Source organism: Streptopelia decaocto (assembly GCF_964273445.1).
Source record: "Streptopelia decaocto genome assembly, chromosome: 5".
In the NCBI taxonomy this organism is placed as follows: domain Eukaryota; kingdom Metazoa; phylum Chordata; class Aves; order Columbiformes; family Columbidae; genus Streptopelia; species Streptopelia decaocto.
Genome location: NC_138659.1, coordinates 54,969,141 through 54,991,014, shown reverse-complemented (window position 1 = coordinate 54,991,014; position 21,874 = coordinate 54,969,141). Strand labels below are relative to the sequence as shown.

Below are 21,874 nucleotides of genomic sequence, written 5' to 3'. Positions count from 1 at the left end.
GTAGTTCAGCCTTAATAAGGACATTAAAAAACAAACAAACAAACAAACAAACTAAAAACAAATACAAAACCCCCATACAAAAACAAACAATTAAAAGAGAACATCACCACCCTCTTTTTAAATAACAAAGTGTTTTTCCTAAGTCAGAATCAAGTTTCTCCATGCCCTAGTCTCGGTACTGGATTCATCCTTACAACATTGTGGTCTGTGCCACTATCAGAGGCAGAATAATTGGTTCAGCTTTCCATGGGTCCATCTGAATATATTTTGCAGACTGCATACTGCTGCCTTTGGGAAAATGAGGCATTAAGACAGAAAATCATCAGCTCAACCAGTGAGTGCAGATCCAGAATTTTGAATGGATCACAGGCTACGTACTTGCCGGCCAAATTGAGGGTGGGCTATAGGTAAAATGTGACCCCAGGAAAGCAGCTCCAAGCAGCACGGGTCTGTCATTGTCATTCCTCGAAGGAGACGTGTCAGAGGCCAGAGGTCTCGGGTTGCTGCCAGCAGGAAAGCTCAGCACAAAAACCCGGTCAGTAAGGAAGAACTGCCTGGGGGTAGTGAGTAGACAGCGTGAAAAGACAATATGTGTCAGAATAAAGGCAGGATGAGGGTGCAGCCTGTGAGCAGCAGGTCTCTGGGGAGAAGGGCAGTAGCTCCACTTCTGGGAGCCTGCAGGGGACTGTGGGCTGCAGAGGAGGAAGAAGTGGGGAGAGATACTGGTAGGACATCATCTAGAGCTGACCAGCCACTGAAATGCTTTCCAGGGCAGGTTGTTCTAGGATTGAAACAAGAGCACGAATCCTCCAGCTGAGTGATCTCTTCAATTCCCAGCAGTTTCTGGGAAGATGGTGCCAGAGGCACAGAGCAGATGCTGGCACATGAAGGGATTGTTCTCCTCTGCAGGGCTGCAGCTGGCCCTGTACTCTGGCTCAGTGCAGAAGCCAGGATAAAGGGGTGAGAGCATTGTATCCCAAGGGATTACAGTGGGGAGCTGGCCATCTGTGGTCTAGAGAGATGTGACCATGAGATCTATGAGATAAGAATAATATCAAGCCTTAAGTGCCAGTGCCTTGTTCTATCACATGACAGAAAGCCAAATAATTTCTGCTCATGGCAGATAACCTGCAAATCAAGTACTGAACACAGAATGGAACATGGCCCGGACATAATCCATGCTCTAATGGTAGTTCACTGTCATGTAGTTCCAGGTCCACTCATTTATCAGATGTGGACCATGTGTGCAGACTCTCAATGGGAAACAGACTCCGCAGATAGAAGCTCGGTATGGCAAGGAATGTGTGGCACCCTGCTCTGTGTTAAGGTGAGTCTCAGTCACCTTCCATTTTCCTTAACACACACACACACACACACACACACACACACACACACACACACACACACACACACACACACACAAAGCTCACATTCCAGTTGGGATGCCAAACGCCATAGTTCCATAGTAAGAAGGATTCCCTGTCCCTGGGATCATACGAGCAGACTTGCTGTGTAAATTCAGGAAGTGACCGAGAAGAATGGCACGTTTGGCATCTGTTTTCTGTTTTCATCCTCTAGCACATCCAACTGCCTTGAGCCCAGTAGGGCACCTTTTCACCTTGAGACGGTTGGGAGGCACATGATGGTGAACATGTTTCAGGGCTGCTAGTCTTTCTTCATACAGAGAAGGAGGCAGTTGCCTTAAGCTTCTTAAGTGTGGTTTAATGTATCAAGCTCATGCTGCAGCAGCAAGACATTTCCTTCCACAACGTGTGCCTGGAGCATGCTGTGTTGCCAAAGGCATCTATGAACATGACAGCAGCCCAGTAGAAGTTTTCCTAAGACAGGAGTTAGATGTAAGGATTGTCAGAGCATTTGGGCAGAAAGGGATGGACTCAAGGATAGGCTAGTACTAGGTAAGCAAGAACGCATTCTCAGGGGCACGAGGGCCAGAGTTGGTCCTCTGCTCAGCAGAGTACTGGGAATTTGTGAATAAGCAGATTGTGACTGTACACAATGTCACTTCAGAGTACATATATTAGCTGTAAGCCCTAATCAGGTCTCCAAAGACATGTCTGATAGCAGAGGTTGCTATCAGAGTCATGCCTGAAATGGGAACTGTGCTCTCTAAGACAGCATCCATGCAGCTGTTGTTAACAACTCCTCACCCCTCAAGGTTGTGGGGGCCAAGAGCACTGAGTGACACTGGATAGGAAAAGAAGATCACATGAAAGTTAAACCATTGTGCCTTGTTCCTTCTGTACTTACCTCATCTGGAGAATGGTCAGTCTGCTTGGAGTTTCCTGGCCTGCCCCATCCCTCTTCTTCACAGACAAAGGTCCCGTGTCTGGTTTCTGTGTTTACAGGAAGGTAAAGAGTTGGCTCAAGGACAGGTTTAAATAGACTCCAGTGACACCTGTATTTTCTTTTGGTTTTGTACAACTGCTGGCTTAGCCATGTCTTGTTCCAATCAACAGGTTCATTTGATAGTTGCTGTGATGAAGAGATCCACTCACCACATGCAACCCTGCATGCTGTTGGAAGGTCAAGGAATCGGTGTGGTTGGGACACAGAGAATTTCCAAGGAAAGTAATGCAGTATTTCTGTGTTCATTGTCTTTCCTTGACAGGATCGCAACAGGGACAGCAGAGGGCGATGTGTCAGCAGAAGAAACAGCAGAAGGAAATATTTTCTACCATACCTAAGTACAGGGACCACATTTCGTCTGAAGGGCAAAAGCCAATAGTAAGACCAGTTCATTTGTGCCTTCTGTGGTTTCTTACCACTAATGTTGCCTGGACTGTTCAACCTAAAGCCTTGCTAACGCTTAACCACCCGTACTGGTTGCTCATGCTTCTCACCTACAGTATGCACCATGCACCGTCCTTTTATTCTCTCTTACGGTTAGCATATAGTGTTTGCTATAAAAGAGTCCACATTTTAGCCTATGAAGAGAATTCAGATTAGCCTGTTATGGCTCTCAGAGCTTGTTCTTTTTTGCAGTGTGTGAGCACAGAACAGGTGGGTCTCAAGGTCATCATTTTTAGGGAAACTCTACCACAACTTCAGCCCTCATCTTATCTCAAAGCCCACTACGTGCTATGGTGAGATCTCTGGGAACTAAAGCTGTTTTGTTACTGATTTGCATGGGCTGCTTTGTCTTGTTTTCAGCATGGAGGGAGATGTCTGATATAGGGAAGTGGCCTCTGGGTCTTTTGCTTTTCCTATTTTAGTCATGGCACAATTGAAGAGGAAGCATGGAGTGCTTTCTTGTTTTTATCTGGTGAGAAGACTTGTAATAGTTAATCCTCTTTGGTATATGGTGAGAAACTCAATGGTATTTTCACAGAACCACAGAATGGTTTGGCTTGGAAGTGACCTCTGGAGATCATCTAGTCCAACGCACCTGCTAAGGCAGGTTCACCTAGAGTAGATCACACAGAAATGCTTCCAGGTGGGTTTTGAATGTCTCCGGAGAAGGAGACTCCACAAATTCTCTGGGTAGCCTGTTCCAGTTCTCTGGCACCCTCAAAGTAAATAAGTTTCTCCTCCTATTCAGATGGAACCTCCCATATTTCATTCTGTGCCCATCACCCCTTATCCTGTTGTTGGGCACTGCTGAAAAGATTCTGGCCCCATCCTCTTGATACTCACCTTTAAGATACTTATTGATAAGATTCCCTCTCAGCCTTCTCCTTTCCAGGCTAAACAGACCCAGGTCTCCCAGCTTTTCCTCACAAGGAAGATGCTCCACACCCCTCATCATCTCTGTAACCCACTGCTAGCCTCTCTCCAATAATTCCTTGTCTTTTTTGAACTGGGGAGCCCAGAACTGGACACAATACTGCAGATGTGATCTCACTAGGGCAGAGCACGTAGTACTCACCATTCTCCAATATGGAACAGTAGGACTCCATGGATCTTTGTTCTGACCCACTACAGATGCTTTTCTGTTACGATCTCAGCAAGAGGGCTTTTTGAAGATGCAGCTTTATTGTGTGCTTGGCACCTTTGATCCGTCTTCTATTTAAAAGCTAGTATCACACCAACTATCCCTCTTCTCTCACTCCCAGGAAGAGACTATTTCCTAAACCTACTGTTTTTTCCTATATGTTGAGAAGAAAAAGCCACTGCTTCTTTAATTATTTACAGCAGCACTGGTCCTAATGAAAAATAGAAATGATAGTGAGCTTCCTACATGACTGGATGTCAGAAAATAATCCACATTTATGTTGTTGATTGTCAGCTAATGAAGAAAAATGGAAGAAAAAGATCACTTCCTAGAATAAATACCAAGATTTTATTTTAATGATGCTTTGGGCTTTGAAGAGAATCATTAACCTGAAGTAGATAATTGAAAAACTCAAACATTAACTTCAGAACTGTAAATTAAAAAATTTAGAAGGTCTAACAATACCGTTGGGTCGAAACCAGGTAATACTCAAATTTTATATTTGAAGTCATTATTTTGGTTTGTTAGAGGGGAAATCTTTCTTTTGTTCAGAAAAAGAAGGGTAACTTTACTAAAGATTTATTTCCTTAGACTCAAGATGGGTTTTGTTGTGTAAACATCCAGCTATTTCAGTCAACAGCATCTGCAGCGTCTTGTCGGCAGTAGTTGAGTTCCACCACAGCTGTCATATATCTTTCATATTTCTGTGTTTCTGCACATTTGTGGCTTTTGGCTTTGCAATGCCATTCTACCTACTCATGGCATGTCCAGCTTACTAATACTTTGAAAGGAACTAAGTTGTGCCTGTTTCACATGAACAGCTAATGCTGTTGTGATAATACTACAGTTGGTGTCTTTTTCCACATAGCACAGATTCACCTCTCTGTCTTCCTTGTAATCACTATAGATTATACATTGCAGAGAATGTGACCAGGTCAGGAAATACAAGTCTTACATCTGTACATGTATGCTTGGCAACTCATACAAACTCTTTCTGTCCTTTTGTTGCATGATTGTAACATTGCTACAGTGATCTTTATGCTCTTCATAAAACAATGGCAAGATGCAAACTGCCTTTCAACTAGTAAATGAGACTGGGGGGATCCCAGTGTTATTTAGTTTCTCCTATTTTGCTCTGTAACCACAGCTGGGCTTCTGATAGGACTCATGGGGTCAGTCCAACCTTCTCCCACCTTCTTCTTCTTGAAATACAGCGAAAAAAGAAATTACATGGTCAGTGGAATCAAGGTCAGGCAATATGGAAGGACTACAGACATGCTGCTTGCTGTTGTAGGGAGGAAATTAATACTGCCAAAGCTCAATTAGAATTGAAGCTGGCCAATACTGTGAAGGACAATAAAAAATATTTTAAAAATATATTAATGACAAAAGGCAAGCTAGAAATAACATTGGCCCATTGTCTCAGGGGAGTAATTTAGGGTTCTGCTTGCTACAGAACAATGTTTAGATTTCTTAAAGAGAAGTGTGACTTAAAAGAGTTCGGTGGCAGGTTCACTCTGTCATTTACTGCATAGGGAGATATGCCAAGCCAAATACTGCTTACCTTCTCTCTCAGTCCCTGTACCCATTCACAAAATAAACTTTCAGGCATCTTCCCTCCCTGATAACCGTTCACTCTGGAGTCTGCGTCTTGAAGCTCCAGAGACAAACTTTCAGGCAAGGCCTGTATCCGTCGTGGTGCAAACTGTCAGGATTCTTCTCTCCCTGGTAACAGTTCACTCCGGAGTCTGTATTTAGAGCTCTGAAGGCAAACTTTCAGGGGAGGTCTGTACCTGTTCGCAAAAGCAAACTTTCAGGCATTCCCTCCCTGACAAACATTTGCTCTGCAGTCTATGTTTAAAGCTCCAGCGGAAAACTTTCAGGCAAGGCCTGATATCTGTATGCAGAACAGACTTTCAGGAAACAAAATTCTCAGAAAAAAAAGAAATTTTAATGGAGTAGAATAGCAGAAGGGCTGGCTCAAGCTCAGTACCTGCGCAGAGGTCCAACCTGAGCGTAGGAAACCATAGACTTTTATATCTTTACAAATCATTCATACCATGATTCAGTCAAATGGCAATATTTCACTCTGGGGTCTTCTTGCTTCTCGTTGGATGTTCTTCTCTGATTCCACATGGGCCTTTGTTTTGTTCAGCCATAGACATTGTTTATGGTCCATAGCCTTGCAGGTACTGTTTTGTCTGAATAAATCCTTTCTTCTCAACAAAGTGCAAAATAGGCCCAGTTTTGCAGATGTTTATAATGTCTCCGCGTTAGCCTTGGATCATTATTTTTTCCCAGTCGGTTCTGTTTTTCCCAGCAAAGTGCAAACTAGACCTTATCTTGTAAGTGTTCGGTGTAGTTTGTAGGTGCTTTTGGTAAATATGAGTGGAACTTTACAGCTTAGAATTTTAGCAAATCCAGTTTACCAAGTAACTTGAAGCAAAGAGTATATTAAAAATCATACAACCTTATATCTCTAAATAATTCATGACATTTAGTATGCATTTACTTATGCTAAATGGTTAATATTGAACTTGAATTGGGCTCATCCACTGACCTGTGAGTAGTAAAACCATTGCCATATAGCTCACCTATTTAACAGGGAGAGCTCAAAGTGAGCTCATCCAGGCTGTTGTCTTTATAGAATAAAGTGGTTAACTCGTAGTCAGTTGCACCCAGTAGGAAAAGTATGCATGAGACTCCCTGTGCCCACAAGATACCAGCATTCCGTGTGCTGTTCTACTTCCTTATGGGTCTCCTGGAAGGAGTTCTTGGCCTGGCTGTGGCTCAGGTCCCTACTTTCTCTGGAGCCTGGACCAAATTGCTGTGGGTTTGGCTGGGGGTGGGGGTCAAGTGTTATTGTGTTCGTCCTATTTTGCCACGATGGACAGCTCTGTAACCACAGTTGGGATTCTGGTAGGACTCATGGGGTCAGTCCAATCTTCTCTCACCTTCTTACTGAGAATGGAAATTGTATATGTCATTGGCCAGCTCAGTCTGCAAGCCCTAATACATATGATATAAATTAGTGGAATGGAACTGTCCAATATATACAAGACCTGGAAGACATCTGGGAGAATAAGCTTTGTGGAGGCAGGTTTTTGACTAACAGGTGTTCTTCTGGGATCTCAGAAAAAGCAACCAATCTGTGTGCTACTTCTTTATTTTGCAATATAAATTGTGATTCCACAAATATTCATTATAATCTAATAGGAGAGGACCCATCTGCTCTGTCATTGATAAACTCCATCCCCACCAGAGGACACAATATGTGTTGGGGCAAGAATACAGTAGATTATCATCCTCTAACAGGAAAAAAAAAAAAAACAACCAAAAAAACAAAAAAACAAAACCAACAAAAAAACAAAAAACAAAAAAACCCAACAAAGCCTTTACAAATTGGTCAGAAACAAGCTGAAAATAGAGAGGACAGAGCAAAATTTGTGGAAACCCTGAAGGACAAGCCTCTGTTCCTGCTGTGCTGAGAGGGTCAAGTGAGAGGGCCAGCAGCAGCAGGGCTCTCCGAGCACCGGTCCACACTCCCTGACAGGTCGGGTTGTCAGGAGCCAGCCAGGAACCTGAGGTAGGTGAGTCAGTGCAGAGGAGAGCCTGTATGATTTTGCACAGGGAGCTGTCTCCTTTGGGATGCTATTGCCTACTCTGTCTCTGCCTAGAGCTGGCTGTGGTGACTGAAAAGCAACACACAATTTTCTTTCCTAAACACCTTTCCCTCCAGAAAGTATCTAGCAAATGATTTGCGTGTTACAGTCTCAGCAGATTGGGAAATCACTATCATTCAAGCAGAGATTTTGTGAGTTTGGGAGCTGTCAACTGTCTTCACTTGGCTAACGTGGAAGAAAAGAGACCTCATACGGTTGGGGCATATTTGACAGAGCACCGGCTATAGGGGAAATATCAATGTCCTTGTGACCCACAGTAGGCTTCAAGGTAAAGTTCTGCAGGATGGCTGTTAAAAATATGAATATCTCCATCCGGGCCAGACCTTCTCCTGCACAGACGCGTTTTCCTGCAAGCAATAATAATAAAAAGTGAGGTGACAGTGGAATATTTTGCTGGTAACTTATTTTTAACCACCGCTCCATGAAAGTTCATACATCTCGGAATGGAGAGGTAGCGCTGCCGCATTTTGGGGAGGGAAATGAATGAAACTAGGGGCTAAGTGTCCAGAACAATGAGAGTGCTTAGTGGGCAAAGGCAGTTTGAAGGTGTCAGGGCTTCAAGCTGCCCAGAAATGACGAGTATAACAGATCACCAGACATCACTGCACTGACTGTGGTGAGGGAGGCACTAAAATCTTCAGAGAGATTCTAGGAGAGGACAGTCCAAGGTCTGAAATGGAGAGAGGTCTTACCTGCAGAAAATGGCATGAAGTAGTCACTCTTTTTAAAGGTACCATTTGCATTCAGAAAATGTCCTGGGTCAAATTTTTCTGGATTTGGAAATTCCTTGCTGTTATGTAAGACAGAACTCAGCACTGGGAATATCATTGTGTCCTGAGTTAAGAAAGAGAAGAAAATGGAGACATGCGTAAGCAAAGCAGCATTGAGAAATTCCGAGAGCTGAAGAGAAGGGTAGTCAGAGTTGAATCAGCTTCAAATTAATATTTAATGAATACATGTATGTGAAAAAAATAGAAAGCTGAGGATGAAAAGGCTCAATATCTTTTTTTTTTCTTTTCTTTTTTTTTTTTTTTTTTGTAAGTACAATGGGAGGGCCTCAATAAATTCCAGAATACCTTTCCAAACAAAACTCTTTTTCTCATTTCATTGTTTTTGAAAATCAAACACCATACAATGAATAGTGCGCATTATTGTTTGCAAGAGATTATGACGATTCTCAGACACAAAGGAACAGACCTTGGGGATAAAATAATCTCTGAATTTGATGTCTTTGATCACGCTACGTGGGACATTAAATGGAAGGAAATCAATAAATCTCTGGATTTCATGGGCCACAGCATCTGTGTAGGGCATCCGGCTCCGATCTGCCATGCAGGGGCTTCGGTCTCGGCCAATCACACAGTCAATCTCCTTTTGCATTCTCTCTGTTAGGAGAGAAGTAAGTGTTAAATGGACAAGTTCTCCACCTCTTTGCCTATATCTCTCCCCATATCTACCGCAAAACTTGCTTTTAGAGCAGTACTTACTATTGATATCTCTCCCCTATGAGTGTAACCAAGACTAATAGACATTTCTACACTGCAAATATATTTTTCCTTGGGATGGGGAAAATTGCCACGTAGGGCAGTGACTGGAACTGTCCAAATGAACCCCAGGACCTATTAAAAAGTTTAAATTCTTTGTTTCCTTTTCTATTACCTACTATCTCTGGGTATTTCTGGAGAATCAGAAGTCCATATCTCAGTGTGATGCTGGTGGTCTCTGTTCCTGCAAGGAACAAGTCGAATGTGGTTCTGCTCAAGGTCTCAGTGGTGAATTCTGAGTGACTGTTCCCTTTCTCCTGGAGGAAGATTTGGAAGAATGTTTAGAATGACAAAGTTAAGCTGTTGTTTAAAAAGGAATCTTCTGTACCCACAATGTATGTTTTTAATTGTTTTTAATGTTCTTAATACTGCCTTTAAAAATTCTTAATAAGAAAATAGGATAGAATGAAGCTGATGTACCAAGAAAAGCAAGTTCCCTTCTGTATTTGCAAAAGCCCTGTGCCCTGCCACAACTGAAAAGAAGATGGGATTCAAGCAGTGGTCTTGTTATAGTCTAAGAAATATCTTGCTGTCACATTACTTCTATTGACAGAGAATTTCCAAGAAAAGTAATGTGGTATTGCCTGCTCATGACGTTTCCTTGACAGGATTGCAACAGGGACAGCAGACGGCGATGTGTCAGCAGAAGAAACTTCTACAACATCAAGCAGTAAACGCCAAGTAAAGACCCAATCTTGTTCCTGTTGAAAAAGTTGCTTTTATATGTGTAGAAAATAGCATGGTACTTTTAAAGTACAAAGATGAAACCTCCAGGAGCTCTGAAGATGGAAATCCATCGAACTGTGCATTGCCAGTAAGTACCTAGTGTTTTCAGGTAAGAGAGCTAAGAAATAGCAAATCCCTTCCCAAACCTTGAGTATCCCACCTCCAGGGAGCAGCACTGGGCAGAGGAGCTTGTCCCACAAGTGACTCTTGACTGGGAGGGAATTTTAGTGACTGACTCCCTGGCTGGCTGGAAGATGGTGTGACAGTGGCATTGCAAATAGGCTGAGTGCTGACAGCTGTGTTCCCAGTTCTGTCTCTCAGTAACTATTCCTCTCTCTGCCTGCAGGCCCTTGTGTGACTGGTAGAATCCAAATCATGGCAAGGATGGCAGGTCCTTGGAGGGCAGTAGCACAGAAGAGACATCACAGGGTGTCTGTGAACAGCGCGTTACTGGGGAAACGTATAGTCCAAAAGCAGAGGCACCGCTTGGTTGCTGCTCAAACATTTCACCTGGAGAGTCCATGAGAAGTTCCAGAGGAAGTAGAGAGGTACAGGGAGAGATGAAATCTCTGTCTTTTGCAGTATTTCCTGGCGGAAAAGAGAAGATAGTAGCAGGTGCTTGAGGATAACACAGAAGAAAACAGAGGAAAGGGAGGTCTGACAGAGGAGAGTCAAGGTGCAAAGTGTCTCATCCAAGTGGTCTGTACAAGTGCTTTGGAGCCAACGCAGTTCTTGAGGACTTGGACTGCACCTGCAAACCAGGGGATGCAAATCAGCCTGGCAACTCCTGCTCTTCAAGAGGAACAGAAGAGTTCAGCTCCAGAGGAGGATTTTTTTCCCTGGTGCCTCCAGATATTTCTGCCCAGCTGCTCTAACAGGTGATTCTGAAGTCATCCAAGTTTCAGCATAATACTATGTGGATATGTCCATAGTCCTCAGAATGGGCTATTCAGTCTTCACACATATACATACATTGTTGTATTTGCAGTACTGCAGCAGAGGACAAACATATAACCAACAATAATAGGCAGAAGGCAAGCGTGCTATGAAAGTATGACAAGATAGGTTAATACAAGGTTTGTTAATGATTAATGTTTGTCTCTAGTTTCTAATGTTACAGTGCTATAAGGTTGACGTTGAAGAAGCAGTTCATGCAAGTTTGTTCACAGCAAGTGATGATTTTCTAATTAGTATGTTTAACCCAGAGGAAAGGTGAGCAGCCATTGTTTACATTTGCACTGTTATTTTTGCTGTAGGCTTCAGAAAGTGAGTCTTCCAAGATGCAGCTTCAGCCCTTCTTGATCCCACAGCCCTGTTCCATGTTGCCATGGAAGCCCTGGGAGACACAGTAATGTTCTTGCTGGTGTGCATTGTCTGCCTCCTTGTGTGCTCAGTGTGGGGGGAGATGTCTGAATCGGGACAGCTGCCTCTTGGCCCATTTCCTTTGCCCCTCATAGGAAACATGTTGCAGCTGAAGAGCAACTTGCCCAGGCAAGCGGATGTAACTTAAAAGTGATGTTCTTTTTTTGTGAAATTGTTTCAGCTCAGTAAGAAATATGGCCCTATGTTCAGAGTTGGATTGGGCTCAGTACATGCAGGGATGTCGTATGGACCCTCAGAAAACCGAGGCTGTGAGAACAACAAACTCCCAATCGATCTGGAACTTGTATGGGATCTGCTACTCCAGCTAGATCCCTACAAATTTATGGGATCTAATGGGATCCATCCAAGGGTGCTTAAAGAGCTGCGTAATGTCATAGCGAGACCTGTTTCTGTGATTTTTCTACGCTGTTGGGAATCTGGAGAGGTCCCAGAAGACTGGAAACTGGCAAACATTGTCCCAGTCTACAAGAAGGTTAACAGGGATGACCCCAGCAACTATAGGACTGTCAGCCTCACTTCTGTTCCTGGCAAAATCATGAAGAAGATTGTTCTGGGAGATATTGGAAAAAACCTCTGAAAGACGATGCGATCCTTGGTCCCAGCCCGCACAGGTTCATGAGGGAATGGTCTTGCCTGACCAACTTAATTTCATTCTACTACAAGGTTACCCACCTAGTCAACCAAGGGAAGCCTATCAGTCTGATCTTTTTAGATTTCAGTAAAGCCTTTGATACTGCTGGGCTCAAAGGGTTCTAGTAAATGGGGTTATGTCGGGCTGATGACCAGTCACTAGCGGGGTTCCGCAGGGATCCATCTTAGGGCCAGCACTCTTCAATGTCTTCATAAATGACTTAGACACAGGACTTGAGGGACTGCTTAGTAAGTTTGCTGATGACCCAAAATTGGGGGGAGCTGTTGACACTCTTGAGGGCAGAGAGGCCCTGCAGAGGGATCTGGACAAATAGGAGAACTGGGCAATCACCAACCACATGAAGTTCAGCAAGGGCAAGTGCCGTATTTTGCTCCTGGGAAACGGCAACCCTGGCTGTACATACAGACTCAGGGATGAGATGCAGGAAAGCAGCTCCGTGGAGAAGGATCTGGGGGTTCTGGTCGACAGCAAGTTGAACATGAGCCATCAGTGTGTCCTAGCAGCCAAGAGGGCCAACCGTGTCCTGGGGTGCATCCAGCACAGCATTGCCAGCTGGGTGAGGGAGGTGGCTGTCCCGTTCTACTCTGCACTGGTGTGGCCTCACCTGGAGCACTGGGTGCAGTTCTGGGCAACATAGGATAAAAAAATTATTAAGCTACTAGAGAGTGCCCAGAAGAGGGCTATGAAGTTGGTGAAGGGTTTGGAGAGGAAGCCATATGACGAGCGGCTCAATACAGGACTTGGACTCGATGATCCTTGTGGGTCCTTTGTTCCAATTCAGGACAACCAATGACTCTTACTGAGAATGGAAATTTTATAGGTCATTGGCCAGCTCAGTCTTCAAGCCATAATACATGTCACATAAATGAGTGAAATGAAACAGTCTGAAAGATACAAGACCTGGAAGGCATATGGGAGAATAAGCTTTGTAGAGGCAGGTTTTTGACTAACAGGTGTTCTTCTGGGATCTCAGAAAAAGCAACCAATCTGTGTGCTACTTCTTTATTTTGCAATATAAATAGTGATTCCTCAAATATTAATTATAATTTACAGGAGAGGACCCATCTGCCCAGTCATTAATAAACTCCATCCCCACCAGAGGAGACAATATGTGTTAGGGCAAGAATACAGTAGGTGATCATCCTCTAACAGAAAAAAACCCCACTTCTAGTGCTTACCTTTATAAATTGATCACAAACAATCTGAAAACAGAGAGGACAGACCCAGCTCAAGCAAAGTCTGTGGAAACCCTGAAGGACAAGCCTCTGTTCCTGCTGTGCTGAGAGGATCAAGTGAGAGGGCCAGCAGCAGCAGGGCTCTCCGAGCACCGGTCCACACTCCCTGAGAGGTCGGGATGTCAGGAGCCAGCCAGGAACCTGAGGTAGGTGAGTCAGTGCAGAGGAGAGCCTGTATGATTTTGCACAGGGAGCTGTCTCCTTCGGGATGCTATTGCCTACTCTGTCTCTGCCTAGAGCTGGCTGTGGTGACTGTAAAAGCAACACACAATTTTCTTTCCTAAACACCTTTCCCTCCAGAAAGTATCTAGCAAATGATTTGCATGTTACAATCTCAGCAGATTGGGAAATCACTATCATTCAAGCAGAGATTTTGTGAGTTTGGGAGCTGTCAACTGTCTTCACTTGGCTAACGTGGAAGGAAAGAGACCTCATACGGCTGGGGCACATTTGCCAGAGCACGGGCTATAGGGGAAATATCAATGTCCTTGTGATTCACAGTGGGCTTCAAGGTAAAGTTCTGCAGGATGGCTGTTAAAAATATGAATATCTCCATCCGGGCCAGACCTTCTCCTGCACAGACGCGTTTTCCTGCAAGCAATAATAATAAAAAGTGAGGTGACAGTGGAATATTTTGCTGGTAACTTATTTTTAACCACCGCTCCATGAAAGTTCATACATCTCGGAATGGAGAGGCAGCACTGCCGCATTTTGGGGAGGGAAATGAATGAAACTAGGGGCTAAACGCCCAGAACAATGAAAGTGCTTAGTGGGCAAAGGCAGTTTGAAGGTGTCAGGGCCTCAAGCTGCCCAGAAATGACGAGTATAACAGATCACCAGACATCACTGCACTGACTGTGGTGAGGGAGGCACTAAAATCTTCAGAGAGATTCTAGGAGAGGATAGTCCAAGGTCTGAAATGGAGAGAGGTCTTACCTGCAGAAAATGGCATGAAGTAGTCACTCTTTTTAAAGGTACCATTCGCATTCAGAAAATGTCCTGGGTCAAATTTTTCTGGATTTGGAAATTCCTTGCTGTTATGTAAGACAGAACTCAGCATTGGGAATATCATTGTGTCCTGAGTTAAGAAAGAGAAGAAAATGGAGACATGCTAAAGCAAAGCAGCATTGAGAAATTCTGAGAGCTGAAGAGAAGGGTAGTCAGAGTTGAACCAGCTTCAAATGAATATTTAATGAATACATGTATGTGAAAAAAATAGAAAGCTGTATCTTCTCTTCACATAGAGGATGAAAAGGCTCAATAACTTTTTTTTTCTTTTTCTTTTTTCTTTTTTGTAAGTACAATGGGAGGGCCTCAATAAATTCCAGAATACCTTTCCAAACAAAACTCTTTATCTCCTCTCATTGTTTTTGAAAATCAGACACCATACAATGAATAGAACATATTATTGTTTGCAGGAGATTATGACATTTCTTGGACACAGTGGAACAGACCTTGGGGATAAAATAGTCTCTGAACTTGGTGTCTTTGGTCACACTTCGTGGGACATTAAATGGAACCAAATCCGTGTATCTCTGGATTTCATGGACCACAGCATTTGTGTAGGGCATCCGGCTCCGATCTGCCATGCAGGGGCTTCGGTCTCGGCCAATCACACAGTCAATCTCCTTTTGCATTCTCTCTGTTAGGAGAGAAGTAAGTGTTAAATGGACAAGTTCTCCATCTCTTTGCCTAAATCTCTCCCCATAGCTACAGCAAAACTTGCTTTTAGAGCAGCAGGAATATATGACTGTACTTACTACTGATACCTCTTTCCTGTGAGTATAACCAAGACTAATAGATATTTTCACACTGTAAATATATTTTTCCTTGGGATAGGGAACATTGCCACATATGGTGGTGACAGGAATTGTCCAAATGAATCCCAGGACCTATTAAAAAGTTTAAATTCTTCTTTTCCTTTTATGTTACCTGCCATCTCTGGGTATTTCTGGAGGATCAGAAGTCCATGTCTCAGTGTGATGCTGGTGGTCCCTGTTCCTGCAAGGAACAAGTCAAGTGTGGTTCTGCTCAAGGTCTCAGTGGTGAATTCTGAGTGATCGTTCCCTTTCTCCTGGAGGAAGATTTGGAAGAATGTTTAGAATGGCTCAGCTAAGCAGTTTGTTTAAACTGGAAACTTATGTCCCATAATGTGTGTTTTTAAACCCATTGAGTGTCCTTCCAAAGATATGACACTCACATTCCAGCATGTATGGTACTTTTACTAAACAATATTATGAACTATTTTGTGTGTGGGAGGTGCATTGAATTAGATCAACCAGATCTTCACCTTTTCTAACTTCAGCTTATTCTGTTAATTCTGCCTTGAAAATGTCTTGGTAAGAAAATAGAGAGGCTAGAATGAAGCTGATGTGCCAAGAAAAGCAAGTTCCCCTCTGTATTTGCAAAAGCCCTGTGCCCTGCCACAACTGAAAAGAAGCTGGGATTCAAGCTCTGGTTTTGTTATAATCCAAGAAATCTCTTGCTCTTACATTACCTGATCCATTTTGTTAAGAAAAGCATCAATAAAATCACGAGGACAAGTGGGATCCAGGGTTTTCTGGTGTTCTGCTATGATTCTTAGAACAAATTGATCAAGTTTCGCAATATTTTCCATCAGTTTTTGATGGGGCCCAGGTAAATAGTCCATGAGAGTTGGGAAGAAATTGTATAGCTGTAAGAATAAAATGATGGAAAAGCACATTCTGATTAATGTGGATACAATACAATATTCCCCTAACTGTAACTATGAAAATGGGGCAAGTGAACACTTTGGAAGAGTAGGTCTGTATTATTGAACTGGATTTTAATGCCTTTTACTTTCTGGTTTCACTCTGTTCAAAGATAGGCTTCACTGGAGCAACTTTTGCAATGATATCAATCTTTGGACATAAAAGAGCAATTCCATAAGTTAAGAAGAAACAACAGGAACAGGTTATTTAACCGCCTTTTTTGCTTTCAAAAAAGTTTAGGTAAATCCATTCCAATTTAAGATAAATCACATGGATAAATATTTATCAAGACATTATTATAATCATTTACACATTTATTATTTGAATGAAACTATACACACCTGTGCTTGTACAGAGGACAGGAGCTCATTGTTTTCATCCAGCAAGTCAATTAAATCTAAAAACTTTTTATCCTCATAGTCAAACCGATCCCCAAAGATGATGGAGCAGATGATGTTGGCAACAGCGTGGACTAGGAAGTTGGCAGGGTTGAAGGGTTGCTCTGGAACAACAACAACAAAGGGTATCTTGCTTTCAGTATTTCAGGCATCATCCCCTTCTCTGACACTGCAGGGAAGTTTTGCATCCTCCTGAGATGCAGAGTTTGAGAGTCCTTTGAAAGGATGGTGAAGTCTTATCTAATTTCTTCTTTTTTGCTTGTAGTGACCTAACTTTCCTGTTTGAATGGTTTCAGTGTCTCTTTTGTCCTGTTCTCAGGTCACTGGTCTGAGTGGCTTGGTTCCTCTCCAACTGACACATGCCTGTCCCCCTTATAGACTGCCTGCCTATTAGAAATGGCCTAAGGATTCCCACCAAACCCCAGTGAAACCATAAGGACTTTGCCTGGGCCCTGGCTTTAGGTTATCACAACTTGTTTGTGAACTCTCATACCGTAACCTCAGCTGTGTAACCCTATCCTAGGGATTCCAATGCCTGTGATCAAAGTCTAGTTTTGATAGCACAGCTACATAAGCTTCTAAAAAGAGAACTACGGTATAAGAAAAAAAGAAAAGAAAGAGATTGGACCCAAAAAGAGAGAGAGGAAAGGTTTAATTGCAGGCAATGACAGAGTTCATCTCAAGGTTTCAAGAGGAGAAACAACAACATGAAAAGGGTTAAAATCCTAAAAGAAAAAGAAGGAGTCAGAAAATGGCAGCTTGTCAGCACTGATGCCTCCCTGGCCATTGAGGACTCAGCAGATGTCTCATCAGAGCTGGTATGTTCATGCTGAGTCTCATAGATAACTAGTCCTAGCTACTAATGTTTCTCACTTGCATTAAGAGTAAATAAGGGCTTTATACTTTTCGGTTGTATGTGTCGTGCTTGCAAAGCTTTTTAGTACACAGTAAAAGATGCTGTAACAAGGTGAGGCAGAGATGAAGGCTTTCAGTAGGACTTAGGAAAGACAGTGTTCCTGTGCTAGTGAAAAGATACGAGCAATGGAGGTGAGAGTGTTTTCCCTGCTTTGTAGCAGGAATGTTTATCTGAAACCAGACTAAATCTTCTAGTGGCTCATAGGAGCCAGTGACCCTTCAGCATCCTTTGACATCCATCTGCTTTTTCCCGTTGGCAGAATAAACTCACACTGAACACTGGCTGTGGAAAGGAAGCCTGTGGGCCAGGCCGGTACTGTGCCACTCTCAGGGGAAATGCTTGGAGGTAACATTGTCTTATATACTATGAGAAAATGCATCACAGGTCTCTCCGACCCGGGGTGGCTACAAGTAACAATGGCTGCTCTATGGGCTTCACCTGCTGCCTCAGCCAAACTAACTGCCACCTCCTCCCTGAAACAAAGGCCAGTGAAGAAGAGTATGCCCAGAAGCTTGCCAAGGGTCCTGAGGTCACCCAACAGGCCAGGAAGAGACCCCTGAATGAGAGGCAACGCAGGCGCAGATGGGCCCTGGCAAGCAAAGCGGGGACTTTTTGGGCCTGTGCAGTTAAGCCTGGATTGCGAAACAAAGGCAGAGATTGGCCTCAAACAATGGGAGCAAGGTGGGGTGAAGAAACATAAAAGATGACTCCCGACTGGACATTGTTAAGATCTTCCCACCAGAGGAACCCAGATCACAATGCAAGACCGACAGGACTCTACAGGACCGGAGACCAGAGGGACGCCTTTGGGATTCAGTGGTGGTAATCAAAATCCTCATTTCCACCTTTTTCTTTTTTCTTTGCCCTTTTCTTTTTCTTTCCCTTTTCTCTACACTCTTGCTATTGCGTGCCACTTTACAGGCAAAATAATAAAGCAACACTGTTTGATTGAATTATAACACCTTGGCATTTTGGTTGCCTTAACTTTGTGCTTTGAGATCAAGGTAAATGAACCATCACAAGTCCATCACTGAATAGACTGTGACAGAGCACTAAACCCCTCATTGTCTCATTGCAGACATGCAGGGTTTCCCAGCACGTACAAACTCCATGTCCTACCACGTGTGTTCCTGATCCGCTCCACCAGAAAATGAGCTTCCTCCTGGATTCGCTCCTCGATGCTCTTCTTCCCCATCCCAAAATCACGCAGGGTGGTGAGTGTAAATCGTCGGAGCTGCTTCCAGGTCTCTCCATTGCTGGTCGCAACACCTGACACAGGAAGGAAAAATAGACCTCCATGAGGAAACAGTGTTTGTGTTTTTGTTTTCCCTGAATGGGATGCTACACAGGAAGTACTCAACATGCAAAGACACCTCTTTGTGAAGTTACACTAATCTTGAATGTGGCCCTTCCTGGCACAGCTTATGTTATTGCATCTTTGTAGTGCTGTGGACTTTCATTCTGCTGGTTCCTTAGCTATACATTTATTGTCAATATTTTTAAAATGGGAGAATAAACGTAAGATCTTAGAGTCACATTTAATGAACTAAGTTTTAGCCAGAATTCGGAGCGTGCTGAAAATAGAAATTCCCTCAGTGAAGCCAACCTGGGGCCTTGGGTTTTTTTCCAGGGGTCTCATTTACTCAAGGATCCAAGTAAAGAGTTGGGCATTTAGTCTTTTACTGCATTTGTATGAATTAATGTGGTTTATAAAATTCACCATTCCCTGCTCCACTGCCCTCTCAGCTTTGTTCCTGAAACACTGAAGGATGAACTTTCTATGCTTTGTATGCTCACATTGCCAGGGCCATACCTTTTTCGTTTAAGACTCTTTTAATCAGTGGTAGATTGCCTCTTCCACTAAAGTCATCTCCCTGATCAATCAGAGCTTCCTTCACCACATCGTAGCCATAGAGCACCACAACCTTTAGTGGGCCTAAATATATGGTGAAAACAGAACCATACTCCTTGCTGAGCTGTAGGAAAGAGGAACACAGAGAACAACATGTCTGAATGTTAATCACATGAAAAGAAGTTTGAAGGGAAGGGGTTGGAGGGGTGACGCCACTTTCCCAACACCACTGACATGTGACACCAATTAGCAGCAGCACAGAGATCTTTCAACTGTGAATTACAGCCAGGGGTAGAGTAAAGAGTGCAAGAATTAGGGGACATGAATGGAAAGGTGAGGTGTTAAGTCCAGATCCCAGAGAAGGATATAGTTCTTCAGAGGGCTGAGAATGCCTTTTGTGGATAACAGATAACAGAGGCTCAAAAGCAAGTGCCTAAAGGGATTTTGAGCACAAAGACACCACAGCTGTCCCCAAAATCTCCTGGGCCACAGACCTCTGGCAATGGGGCCAGTACATGAGCAGAGAGTCCCTGCATCCTTGGACTAATCATGTTGTCTCATTTCCCAGGCATCTGCTTTTGGCTACAACTGCAGAAAGGGTCTTGGTGTGACCTGGAACACTTCTTCTCCTGCTCACTCTGGAAGAGCAAACTAGCTACAGTCCCAGGTGTTTTATTGTGGGAAACTGAATCACCCAGACGACTGAAACAAAGCAGAGGGTGCTGATGATTCTCAATGTTCACAAGCACCAGGGAGAAAAGGAGCTTGTATGGGTACGTGTGCGGCTGATGACACACACAGTGATGTCAGCCATCACCACAAGTTTGCTGTACAGAACCCAGTGACACCTGCCATACCCACCCATCTGTCCCAATCCCCTCACAATCCCCCTAGGAACAGACACACCAGCTGAGCTCCCTCCACCTATCCCCTCCCAGGCCTTGCAGCACACAGGTTTTGTTTGACAGATGGGTGACATCAGCCAGGGGAGGGGTGGGAATGGACAGCACAATTCACCTCCAACCTGTTCTGCTTCAAACCCTTCACTCGCTTCTTCTAGTGCCAGGAGATCCTCCCTATTTGCTGGGGAGCAGAGGCAGCACAATGGAGCAGGGTCCTACCCAAAGAAGGTCCAGGCCATGTTGCCAGCTTAGTGAGGAGTTGGGTAGAGGAGGAGGATAGTGAATATTGCAATAACATCAGAGCCTTGATTGCAAATCCACGGCAAATTGCAGGACTGCTGTGAGGTCAGCACAGGACTCATTTTGAGCATGATTACTGCAAATATCTAGACATGGACTTGCAATATGTATGCTTAGATGTAGACTTAGATTTATAGATTATTGCAATATATAGACTTGAAAAGCATGTGTTTCTGGGAAATCTTTTGTTTCTATTTCAGTCTGGCATTTGGCCAATGGAATTTAAGCTTGTGAATTAAGCTGATACTCTCTTGTAAATCTTTGATTCATATGCAGTGGAGACTACGAAGAAAGAAGCAGACAGCCCCTTACCTTCTTCAAGCTTTCAGGCAAGTTCGACAGGTTCAGCTGGAGGATGTTTCCAACAATGGGGAGCGTGGTGGGACCAGGAGGCTGCTTCTGTTTATGCGATGTGCTTCTCCATGTGGTAAAGAGAAGAAGGCATGAGATGCAGACCAGCAAGAAAATAGTGGTCATTCCCAGAAGCTCCATGGTGGGTTGAGGGTGAGAAGTCAAGTGTCAGAAGAGCCTGATGTTGGATCTGTAGATCCCTGCTTATTTATATGCTGTCATATCAAAGCACATGACTGAAATCAGACAATAGTCCCTCCTTATTCCTGATGAGAAATGAGATTACTTATTAATCTGTTCAAGATAAGAATGAATGAACTAGGGATGAGCTCCCCAGCTTGTGTTTTGCTAGGACTTTTTTTCCTGTAGGACTAAAGAAATAATGTTCTAATGCTGTTAAACAAACTCAAAATGCAGAAATATTTAAGGTCTAGCTGCTATGTATGTGCTTAAAGTCTTGCTGTTTGCTCTCATGCATAGATTGATGTCTGCCAGCCCTTCTAGTACCCAGACACATATCCTTATATCTCAAAAATGCATTCTTTTCTCTCTATACATATCTCTTATTTCTCTCAGCTAATGGTAATGGGCTGTGAAAGACATTTTCTTTCCTGCACGAACCCATTGGTTAACAACTTGAGGCCACATTCTCCCGTGGTCCTAATGATGTCCTTTATCAGCAACAAATCCTGGTCCAACGGCACTGCTCTGAATACTGTGGACCAAGGGTATTTAAAACCAGAAGTGGTCAGATGGGTGAAGTTGAGAGGGGCCTTCTGGGCCATGTCGGGAGGGATGGTCATATTGTTGAGAACCATCATTTTTATTGTCATCAAGGAAAAACTCAAGCTGTTTGCATTTTCCTTTACTTTTGCAGATGAGGTGCGTTGCCTTCCTCTATCAGCAGCCCTGAGGGTGAACAACGGCTGTGAAACCCAATGCACTGGAAAAGCAGGTCTTTGCTTGCACTGTCACTCCTACATCCAGACATGGCTTTTTTATTCTTGATCTCATTACTTGCATAAGCCATGAAGAGTTTTGAGATGGTGTTGGGATAAAGCCAGAACTGCTGGGTGGGATCCGTGAGTTTCCCTGGCAAGAGATTTAACTGTCCAAGGTCTTGGATCACTTCTGACGACAGAAAGACAAGAATTATCTGAGTATGAAAGAGTTAATTGAGTAGAAAAGACAGATCCTGATACAGTTCACATTCAGAAGAAGTACCTGAAAGAGTCTGTTTTCTTCCCA

General features: G+C 43.5%; 2 protein-coding genes across 2 annotated transcripts; both read right to left on the bottom strand.

Annotated features, from left to right (window-relative positions):
- Positions 1-7,552: 7,552 nt before the first annotated feature.
- LOC309440503 (cytochrome P450 2H1-like) lies at positions 7,553-10,428 on the bottom strand (the record flags this gene model as incomplete). Its single annotated transcript, XM_082054191.1, has 5 exons — positions 7,553-7,982; positions 8,328-8,469; positions 8,833-9,020; positions 9,295-9,436; positions 10,357-10,428. The coding sequence occupies 5 exons, from the start codon at positions 10,426-10,428 to the stop codon at positions 7,801-7,803; spliced, it is 726 nt and encodes a 241-aa protein (XP_081910317.1). The 3' UTR covers positions 7,553-7,800.
- A 2,501-nt stretch (positions 10,429-12,929) lies between these two features.
- Positions 12,930-21,002, bottom strand: LOC309440443 (cytochrome P450 2H2-like). Its single transcript, XM_082054117.1, has 9 exons — positions 20,588-21,002; positions 19,035-19,197; positions 18,341-18,490; positions 16,249-16,409; positions 15,673-15,849; positions 15,108-15,249; positions 14,630-14,817; positions 14,112-14,253; positions 12,930-13,766 (listed from the first exon to the last, which is right to left on the bottom strand). The coding sequence occupies exons 1-9, from the start codon at positions 20,765-20,767 to the stop codon at positions 13,585-13,587; spliced, it is 1,485 nt and encodes a 494-aa protein (XP_081910243.1). The 5' UTR covers positions 20,768-21,002; the 3' UTR covers positions 12,930-13,584.
- Between the last annotated feature and the right edge of the window lie 872 nt (positions 21,003-21,874).

Coding starts and splice junctions, on each gene's coding strand:
- LOC309440443 (XM_082054117.1), bottom strand. CDS start 20,767: ATGGAGCTTCTGGGAATGACCACTATTTTCTTGCTGGTCTGCATCTCA. Junction 15,250..15,672: donor TTCTTAACAAAATGGATCAG/GTAATGTAAGAG, acceptor ATCTTCCTCCAG/GAGAAAGGGAACGATCACTC. Junction 14,818..15,107: donor GAAATACCCAGAGATGGCAG/GTAACATAAAAG, acceptor CTCTCCTAACAG/AGAGAATGCAAAAGGAGATT.